Source organism: Frieseomelitta varia, unplaced genomic scaffold (genome assembly GCF_011392965.1).
Source record: "Frieseomelitta varia isolate USP_RPSP 00005682 unplaced genomic scaffold, Fvar_1.2 scaffold_760, whole genome shotgun sequence".
Classification (NCBI taxonomy): domain Eukaryota; kingdom Metazoa; phylum Arthropoda; class Insecta; order Hymenoptera; family Apidae; genus Frieseomelitta; species Frieseomelitta varia.
Genome location: NW_025110546.1, coordinates 1054 through 12667, shown reverse-complemented (window position 1 = coordinate 12667; position 11614 = coordinate 1054). Strand labels below are relative to the sequence as shown.

General features: G+C 34.3%; 1 protein-coding gene across 1 annotated transcript; it reads right to left on the bottom strand.

The window, feature by feature from the left end:
- Nucleotides 1–302: 302 nt before the first annotated feature.
- LOC122535749 (tyrosine aminotransferase) lies at nt 303–7500 on the bottom strand. Its single transcript, XM_043667535.1, has 8 exons — nt 7495–7500; nt 7242–7433; nt 5428–5510; nt 3633–3702; nt 2509–2637; nt 1614–1697; nt 1131–1229; nt 303–1038 (listed from the first exon to the last, which is right to left on the bottom strand). The coding sequence occupies exons 1-8, from the start codon at nt 7498–7500 to the stop codon at nt 877–879; spliced, it is 825 nt and encodes a 274-aa protein (XP_043523470.1). The 3' UTR covers nt 303–876.
- Between the last annotated feature and the right edge of the window lie 4114 nt (nt 7501–11614).

The window sequence follows — 11614 nt, the reverse complement described above, 5'->3', positions numbered from 1 at the left end:
TTAGAATACGTATAGAATACGTAGAATATTAAAATATATTAAATATATTAATATATTAAAATTAGAAAAAATATTAATATTAGAATACGTATAAAATACGTAGAATATCAGAATATATTAAATATATCAATATATTAATATTAGAATACGTATAAAATACGTAGAATATAAGAATATATTAAATATATTAATATATTAATATTAGAATACGTATTTTGCATTACGACACATGTACATAATTATAAATACAGAATATTCATGATGTTATAATATTGATAATAATATATTATATAATGTAGTATAATATTACAATATATAATAGAATAGATTATAATTTTCTGCATGTATACAAGTCATAGATGTGCATTTTATCGTCTAAAATAGAGAAATTATTCTGACACAGGATTTGGTAAATGGCTGTTATCATCATAAATAATAGAACAGTTAAAAATCTCACAATGCATGATACATATAACATTGTAACGTCGATTAATATTAAAAGTATATAAAATAATAACACTAATATTATAACACGTGTTTTACAAGTATAAAATATTATCGTCATGATATTACAATATACAATAGAACAGATTGTAGAATTATTTTCTGCATGTATACAAGCTTAAAACTACAATATATTAAATCACATTGTCAATCGTATATGCATTAAACATATACAAAACAATTATCGTTCAATTGTATTCATACACTTGAGTACTTTATTTGTAGTAAGAAAAAAGTGTTTGCAGTTACTAAATTTGATTTGGCAAATACTTGCAAAGTACTCAAACCCGGAGTAACATTCGGAGTGACACACGATGTTGCATCCAACGAACAGCGTGAAACAAAAGCATAGAATATAAAAATATTCGCTCGTTAATACGGAATGTCCACGGTAGCGAGGTTGTTTCTCTGTGTGTTCTCAGCCGTTTTGTAGTGATGCCTCTCGCAGAATTCCTGGATCCTCTGGCAGGCCTCCTCGAGCATATCCACCGGCACGGTGATGACCAGCCTCATGTACGACGGATAATCGAAGCACTGCAAAAAGATAATTGAGAACGAATCGAGAAATCAGACTCGACGATGGTAACCGATCGAGCTCGATATTCGGTGCTCGATTTTGTGATTACCTGGCCGGGAAGGCAGAACACAGACTCCTCCATTAGCAGTCGTTGCACGAATTCGAGGTCGGAATTAAATTCCGGGAAACAAGGCAGATCTATGTAAACCTGGAGAACCGATAGGATAATTTATTGCGATCTCGCGATTCCTACTTTTTTTCTTTTTTTTTTTTGTTTTGTTTTTTTTTTTTTTTTTTTCTAACGTTTACCTATCGCTGTCTGAATTTTCCGCTAATCCACGGCGAAATATTTACGCGGACGCGGAGATCACGATCGGATCGCCTTCCGATCGGGTTTAACGTCGGTAAACAAGGTATTTACCGACTTGACTGCGCTGTTTGGAAATTCGCGGAGTAATTAATGCACCGATCGATCTCGCTCGAACTTATATGAACGTTCGCTGGGAAGATTGGACTGCGATCGGTCATTTTGGACTTGTTACGTTTCGATTTGTGAAATTTTTTTCGATTTATTCGAATTGATTGTTCTCACCATCATGTACATCGCGCCGTCGGGCACGATCGGCTTCAACCCTGGGATCTTCGTCACGCAGTTGTACGCCGCTCGCGAATTGTCCTGAAAATCGAAAGTAAAAATCGTCCGTTTCAGAGGGGATTATATTGTTTGATCGGTGAAGTTTTTACTTTAAAATGATTGATGAAGATGAATCAATTCGAAATTTTTTCCACTTTGCAACACAAAATTGTAACATTTTTTTTTTTTTTAAGGAACTTGTGCTGTTTTGAAAATTAAAAATTATTTCATTAATTTTGAAAGTCTATTCATAGCCATAAAAAACGTGCTATTTTTAAAGTCTATTCATAGCCATAAAAAACGTGCTATTTTCATTTTGCAACACAAAATTGTAACATTTTTTTTTTTAAGGAACTTGTGCTGTTTTGAAAATTAAAAATTATTTCATTAATTTGGAAGTCTATTCATAGCCATAAAAAACGTGCTATTTTCATTTTGCAACACAAAATTGTAACATTTCTTTTTTTAAGGAACTTGTGCTTTTTTTGAAAATTAAAAATTATTTCATTAATTTTGAAAGTCTATTCATAGCCATGAAAAACGTGCTATTCTCTAAACAATGTTTACCGTGCCAAACGGGTTGGTAAATTATACATCCTCAGAGACACAGAAACGTTATACTACGTTACGTGTACTATACTACGTACACTATGCCAATGTTTTTAAATTTATCAAAACTTAGTTTAAAAATAAATGGCCAATGTTTTTAAATTTATCAAAACTTAGTTTAAAGATAAATGGACTTGGGCCACTTTCAAGATAAACGGCTCAAACGTTCCACGAAAAATTCCTAAATAACAACGAAATCTCGCAGAAATGTCTAAATAACACTTGGAAATAAACAGAAGCCTACGTGTAACGTTTTCATGACGTCGTCGTAAAATTTTTGCGGCGTGTTCTTCAGAATGGCAGGTAGTGCGCCTTGGATCAGCGTGTTGCTGCCGATAATCCTCTGGCTGAGACAATGAAGCGCCTTTCTTATCTACGAAAATAACATATTATTTAAAAATAGAATAACATAAATAGAATAACATTTTAATTAAAAATAGAATAACATAAGTAACGTATACAACAGATAGAAAAACGTGTATTTAATATATTATATAAAATAATATACGTGTATGAAAAATGTATTTAATAAAAACCATAAGCGCCATTTCTATTGAAAAAAAAAAAGATTCTTTTTGCGAGAAATTTTCCACAGATCGAAAATACGCCTGAAATACTATAATACCACGCGCTCGATTAATAGTGTATCCAATCTTCACAATTATTGACAATATGATCAAAATGATAATACTTGTTAAATATTTCACAGACATAAAACAGCGTATTTTCAGGGACTTAAATGAGTAAGAGCTCGCGTACCCTATTGTATTATAAATAACAATTTCTTTCACTTTAACATCTCTGATGGAAATTTTACGCTTTGACGAAAGGCACGTCTGGTGAACAATATTTTACAGAAAAAAAAAAAAAAAAGGATATACTTTCTCAGAGTCCACGTTCTCATAAAACACACCGTAAGTAAACACAAGTCGCGCGATTGGAAATTCCCTGATTGCGGGTAAGAAAGAGGATGGCCGGTCAAAGTTTTCGGCGGAAAGAAAAATTCGTACTCCGGGGAGCTCTTGCCACGGTCTCATCCTTCGATTTCCTCTCTTTTGTCTCTCTCTCTCTTTCTCTCTCTCTCTCTTGTTTCTTTCTTTCCAGCAGGGAAACGTTTGGAAACGAAGACTTGGATATAACCGAAAGTTGAGAACACGGCGAACGGTGCCAAGTGGAGAACTTTAACGACGGGATAAAATTTAATCAACGAAATTTAATCCAATTCGCGGCGAGGAGGCAGAGAAGCAGATCTGGCCGTTCTTGTTACGGAAACAATACCTGGCGCCGGTGGGAGGAGGGGGTGGAAGCAATTATTTTCCGAGCTCTGTGTCCCGAGTATATAGCGTGTAGTATCGTGCAATTACCCACCTCCTTCTCCAGGACGTTCTGACGATCGTGAATGATTATCCAGCCCATACGCCAGCCGGGCACTAAAAACCTGAAACATCCGCCAAGATTATCGTTTACCTGGTAATGCGTCCATTGTTAAAACTCGATTACTCGATTACTCGTCGGCTGTCGTGGCCGTGCTTGCATGGAGAACGACGGAGCGGAATGGAAAATGATGAGAATATAGTTTTACAGTTAGACGAAGGTTTTCTACGAGCTACTGTTTCCTCCGGTGGAACAGAAAACACGAAACGAAGTACCGGAATCGAGCGAATGGAGCGCTGGAAATTTTAGTTAGTGGTACAATCCCGTTAATGATCGGACACTGGTGACTTTCAAACCCGAAACTACTGAAGCTGTTATAATTTGTAACAGCTGTAATTAGCATTGTAACGAAAAGAAATCGTTGTTATCGTATTATCGTAGTTATAATAACGTAATGATCGGACACTGGTGACTTTCAAACCCGAAACTACTGAAGCTGTTATAATTTGTAACAGTTGTAATTAGCATTGTAACGAAAAGAAATCATTGTTATCGTATTATCGTAGTTGTATAATAACGTAATTGTTATTGTCAAATGATTCGTTTTGTCCAAACGCAAGAATTGGACGAACAATTCATCCACTATCATCGTTGATCTAAGTTTTTCTAGTCGTATAACTGCAACTTCATCTATTTTTGGGTCCATTAAAATTATGTGTTCCAACAATTTTTATAGTCCATCCGTTATCGTTTGTCTTCATCTAATAATTTTGTTCTACTCGTACAACTGTATTTCATTTATTTTAAATTTCATTGCAACAATTTTTATAGTGAGAAATTTTTCCTTAAACCCACCTGTGATCAAATATCAGATGTACGGGAAAACTTTGACTAAGATTGATATCTTTACACAACAGACAGCAAAGTGAGGATATTTTTTTTTTTCTTTTCTCTCGACAGTGCTACGAATTGTGAAGACATTGAACAATTGTTCTCGTGACTGAATCTACAATGGATTTGAAGTTTGAAACGAGCCCTCGGAACCTTCTGCACGATATATCTTCGCCAATTTATTAAAATCTGCGTATCAGGCAGAAACGATTCCTTGAATTTTTACCTTACGTCCACCAAGCCTAATGTTTGACATTCAGTAAAACGACGAAAGGAAATCGTACACCAAGGACAAAGTTACGAATTTCTCAAAATTTTTCAACGTTCTTACATGTGAATATCGATAATTCGTAGTATTTTCAAAGAAAAAGAATGTCTCTATCTGCCACGTGTCATGTAAAAATTATAACAGTTTCTGTATTTAATAATAATTTCAGGAGTCGCTGAACATCCTCAAGTCGACAAATAAAATTCCTCTGGAAGGATCTTCGTCAAGTTTGGAATTTCATTTTTTCTCTTCACTCGCACCTTTTTATTTCTCTCTCGTTTTTTTCTTTTCTCCCCTTTTCCACGGCGAGCCAAACTATTCACTGCTCAAACTATCGTCAAAGTAGGAGGCAACGCGCATCGGGTGTCCAGGTTGCGTGCAAACGTTCACCGCCGCAAAACTCCCCGCCGCTCGACCACCAAGAATTCGCTGTAATATTGATTCCGCGACGCTCGTGCAATTATGTATTACGGAATGTAGACCGTAAACCGACCGTAAAGGGGCTGTAAAGCGACCCGACCGTGTAAAAGCCTCCTTTTCCAGGCAGGCATTCCACCGAATTGAAAGTATCCGAGCGACGCACCGGATATCACCGTGACGCTAAGATTTCAAAGGTCGATTTCTGCATACCTCTTCGTCAGGCCGCTGCACGACAAAATAGGGACGTCCCTCGACAATGACGCTAACGAGTGAAAAGTCCTCCCCGGGAACACCTGGTGAACAGAGAAAATAAACGACAGAAGGGAACTGCGGGCTTCTTTGAATGCTCTCATCATCATTGGTGACATTTTCTTTTTTTTTTTTTTTTTTTACCAATGAACTTACAAACTTGGACAAGGAAATTCGTAGATTCTTTTTCGTTTCTGTCGGGAGGAGAGCAATTATTACGTTCATTCGTATCACGTGCTTCGTCTACTTCTCGAGTAACCACTTGTAATCCGCCCTCCGATAGCCGGGATAATCGATTAGAACTTAAAGCTCCAAGTTCTGGCGTGAGTCTCTTTCTTTCTCTGCTACGCGTTAAAAACTCAAACGAAGGAAGTCTTACTCTTATCAGTTACTGTTGGAAGGTTCTTGACTTGTTCGTTGAATCGATACTTTTTCAACATATGTACACATCGATTGTTACAAATTAACCTCGTGCGCTGGAACGACGTGCACGTCGAGAATCTTTTGTCCTAAATTGCAACAGTTTCTCAGTTTTTAAGTATATTTAAATGTAACCCAGGCAAAACAAATGATAAGTTTATTATTTCTTAATAATTTCTGTCCAGTGATGTACAAACATGAGTTCAAAAGAAAAAGAAAGTGACGAATTATTGTGTACGGTCACTCTTTATGGTCCGCAATCAGTGATTAACCTCTATCACGTGCACGTCGAGAATCTTTTGTCCCAAATTGCAACATTTTCTCAGTTTTTAAGCACGTTTAAATGTAAACCAGGCAAAACAAATGATAAGTTTATTATTTCTTAATAATTTCTGTCCAGTGATGTACAAACATGAGTTCAAAAGAAAAAGAAAGTGACGAATTATTGTGTACGGTTCGGTCACTCTTTATGGTCCGCAATCAGTGATTAACCTCTACCACGTGCACGTCGAGAATCTTTTGTCCCAAATTGCAACATTTTCTCAGTTTTTAAGCACGTTTAAATGTAAACCAGGCAAAACAAATGATAAGTTTATTATTTCTTAATAATTTCTATCCAGTGATATACCGACATGAGTACAAAAGAGAAAGAAAGCGACGAATTATTGTGTACGGTTCGGTCACTCTTTATGGTCCGCAATCAGTGATTAACCTCTACCACGTGCACGTCGAGAATCTTTTGTCCCAAATTGCAACATTTTCTCAGTTTTTAAGCACGTTTAAATGTAAACCAGGCAAAACAAATGATAAGTTTATTATTTCTTAATAATTTCTATCCAGTGATATACCGACATGAGTACAAAAGGAAAAGAATAGCTACAAATTATCGTACGGTTCGGTCACTCGTTATGGTCCGCAGTTGCCAGCGCAAGTGGTTAACCTCTGCCACGTGCACGTCGAGAATCTTTTGTCCCAAATTGCAACATTTTCTCAGTTTTTAAACATGTAATTTATTACTTCTCAATAATTTCTGTCCAGTGACATCACACCGACACGAGTTCAAAAGAAAAAGTAAGCGACGAATTATCGTTTACGGTTCGGTCGCTTGTTTTGGTCAAGGCAAATATCTTGCGCGGATTATTTGAATTAAATTATCGCGCAACTAATTTAAAAATTACTGCAACAGTACCATATAGAAAGTTAATTATCCCAGCGAGAAATGATCGACTGTGGTTACGTTTACGGTGCATTAAAATATTACATACACAAACTCGATCACAAATTGAACTGGTGTACGCGCGCTATTTTATTTCCATTAGGGAATGAAACAATGTATACATATGTTAATCACGTACCATATGTTCGTAAATCTCATCGGCAATAATTGGTATGTAGTAACGAGCGGCCACGTCGAGAATGTCAAGTGTGTGATCCCTGCTGAACACGGAACCGCACGGGTTCGAAGGATTGTTTATAATGATCGCCGCTGTGGACTCGTCGATCTGTGATTCCAGGTCGTCCAGATCGATCTCCCAGCCGAGTTCAGGCTGAAAATTTTCCCGAAACCAGAGTCACGACCCACTGGCGAATAATTGATTACGCGCATACTCTCATCGTCGATTATGAGCGAGCGAGGAATAGTAAAATAACACTGTTTAGGTAAAACTATGTGTACGTAAATATATTCAGTTTCTACGTACATATGTAAGATATAAGTAGTATTGAATCTCTGGCTAAACAAATGTTTAATTACTTTAAATATTCGATAGCTTTAGAACAAAATTATAACATTTTCATTATCTATGTAGAATAAATAGACGAGATACTTACGCAGGTTTATTTTGATTCAGCATTTACGCTTTGGCCAGTTAAATTTATATTGGCGTATAATTAATATTCGATTTTTAATTATTTTAAATAAATATTCGATAATATTCGATATTTCTGTAGACTGTACTAATAGAAAAGATAGACTATAATGGATAAAAGTATAACATATTCAACATTCAACTACAACATATTCATATACTAGATAAGATATTTATACAGATGTCCATTTTGAGTCGGCATTTGTGCTTTGACTTTAGTAGTTAATTACACAAATATTGGCATATACACAATAATAAGTATTACATAATAATAATTATACAATACGTAGTATTGAATTTTTAATTGAATTAATGGTTTTAGATGTTCGATAGGACAGACGTTAAAATAAAATAAAACAATATAGTATAATTGATGTAGGTTAGGTTCTCTAGTATGATATAATTAGTATAGTACAATTGATTTCTGTAGGTTAGGCTCTCTATAACTGATTTTTGTAGGTTTTATAAGTTAATGTTTGTTGGAGAATTGTTATAAATATTCAATGAGACAGACAAACAAGGCGATTTGCGATATTTTTGTATAATAGACTCTACTAATAGAAAAGATAGACTATAATGGATAAAAGTATAACATATTCAACATTCAACTACAACATATTCATATACTAGATAAGATATTTACAACAAATGTCCATTTTGAGTCGGCATTTATGCTTTGACTTTAGTAGTTAATTACACAAATATTGGCATATATCACACAATAATAAGTATTACATAATAATAATTATACAATACATAGTATTGAATTTTTAATGGCTTTAGATGTTCGGTAGGGCAGACGTTAATATAGTATAATTGATGTAGGTAAGTATAATATAATTAGTATAACTCTAGTATAATATAATTAGTATAGTATAATATAATTATTATAATATTATACTATATAATTATAATATTACACTAGTATAATATAATTATTACTCTAGTATATTATACTAGTATACTATTATTATACTCTAGTATAATATAATTAGTATAGTATAATTTATTTCTGTAGGTCAAGCTCTCTATAATTGATCTTTGTAGATTCTCCAAGTTAATGTTTGTTGGAGAATTGTTGCAAGCAGTTAATACATGCAACTTATCACTATATACTATTTTTTCGTGATGCATGTAGGTATGTACGTATATACACCGGTGTATGAAATACCAGTATACGTCTTCAGCACGGGGCAGCAAAGAAAACATAACACAGGCCGACGTTCAGTGACACGCAATGAAATATTATTTCAGCATTTCGTGAACGTGGCCTATTGAATCGTGGTGTTTCGCACGTATTTCGCAAAACTATGCAGCTACTTTCATTCCGACTGTTTTCATTCCCGTGTTGTTTCACACGTCAACAATGTAATTGCAGCTTTCAATGTGTATTTTACAAACATTTAAATATTTGGAAAGACGATAAGAACACATTGCTTGTCGACAATTATGTACTGTGAAATTTCAGAAAGTCAGATGTTTTCATTTTGTTTTTTAGACGCTATTTCATCGTTCATTATTCAGCTCATCTCGTTCGTTTCTCGAGCTGCGAAATATTCGAATGTACGCGGTACGTTTTCGTTTTTTTTTTTTTTTTTTTTTTTTTTTTTTTTTTTTTTTTTTTTTTTTTTTTTTTTTTTTTTGTTTGAAAAATTGTTTCTGTTTCTTTTTTCCCTTCCTCTGCGAAACTGACTTTTCAGACCACCCGGTATATAGTGGCTGGATCAATACTTATGTGTGGGCATATAAGTCACAGAAAGCGGTACGAGCCCGTGCAATACGATAAGTCACAAGTACAAGGACTCGGCTGTGCGTGTCCCGATCTTTAACAATGATGAATTAAAACAATAAGTTGTTATCACACGTTGCGTGAAATTTATATAAATCGTCATTAAAACTGAGTATAATTCGCGTACATTCGAAGGGATTTCGTTCTGTTTCTGTGAAACGTTCAACGTCCGACGTTTAAAATATGATCGTTATGAATTACAAATATATAAAATCGTGTCAGGAACCGTAGATTACTAAATCGTTCAGTAGTGCAGTTCTTATTTCACAACAGAAAAATTATAAATAATGCTAAGCTGTATTTTCCTCATTTTGGACAATGTTTCGAAAGCTGCGTTAACAGTGAAACAACCGGCTTTTAGTGTACGTGTTAAAATATTTTACATGTAAATATATATATATATACAATTAACAATAATATTTCGTAATTAAAATGAATAAATTTATAATATTCTGTCGTGTTAAATCAAAATCATCTCGATCTACTTTTCTTAACTTTCTTTTAAATAGAATCATTAATACTAAATTAATACTAAGTAACTAAATCAGGTAGCACAAGAATCTATATTATCTATATTATATATATATTATATCATATTATCTATATTATATATATATTATATTATATTATTTATATTATATATATTATATATAGTATACAGTATTATAAGATAATATTATCTATACAATTATCTATCAATTATTATACAATATTATATATATAATATACAGTATTATAAGATAATATTATCTATATATTATAAGTATTATAGTACTGCAGTATACATATACATATATATATTATAGTATATATAAGTAATATTATAAGATAGTATGTGTAGGATAATATTATCTACACTATAAGAAAATTTTAATTGCAATTAAATTGAAAGTGTAACAGTTTATGTATGAAATCCTGAATGTCAAATACTGCAAATTTTTTTTCTCTATAATCATCAAACCATCTTTTGCCCAGATATTTGTATCAACACGATAGACTTATGTTTTTGTAAGCAAAGTTATATATTATTGACGAAATACTTGATTTCTGTACCATATTACAATAAAGCACAACGAAAGCGTGTCTTTCGTTTCATATCGTCTGATTATCCAAATTATTCTTTGTTAATGGCACTCTCATCTCAACTTTAATTATTCGTAGGAAGAGAAATGGCGGCCAGCAGTCGACGTGTTAATACTAACCTCGACGAAAACATCTAATTAGTAAGTAATAGCGAGGAAACGAAAATCCGAGATCCGTCGTATCGATTTCGATTGACACCGAGCGTTTAATAAAATAAACGAGTCTGGCAGGGATATAAACGTTCGAAGCGTCCGTCCGAGAGCCACCGAAGTAAACCAGGAATCGTTCTAAAATTAATACACGAACCTTGACATTCAATAACGATCCCCAGAAAAGATCGCGTATCGCGACTTAATTTTTCATCGGCACGTGAAGAAGGATGGAACGCCCGGATCATGCGGTCACCTTACCTACTGGTAATCCGCGTCAACTTCTTCTCTCTCTCTCTTTCATTCTTTTTGTCTCTCTCCAATAGGCCACGAAGAATCACGGCACCGCGGTTTTAATTACTTCTCCGTGGTAAAATAGTCCACGCTGTCTGAACGAGCGGGCAGGCATTAAAATTCGCGGCAAAGGGGACAATGGAAGCGACGGTGGAAAGAGACCTCGTTATTACTACGAGGTTTAACATTTTGCCGGTTTTTTCTTTTTTTTTTTTTTAAATCGAAATACGTGCATACGTGCACGGACGCTAAAAAGTATCAACCACCGTGTCACAACACGCAAACCCTGCTTATTTTTGACACAAAAGGTTAAATCGCCAAAGATTTTAACCTTTGTAATCATTGCAGCCGCAGTGAAGAGCCAACGACAATGAACAATCGCCGACAATTTGAACTGATATCCCTTTGGTCTCAAAGTAAAGCTTCTCCTTTGAATGGAGTTTTTCTTTTTTCCTTTTTTTTTTTTTTTTTTTTGGAGCGAGTGAGTCAGGATTTTTTTCTCTCGAAAATTATCAAAATTCGAAAATTATCAAACGCGCGTAGAA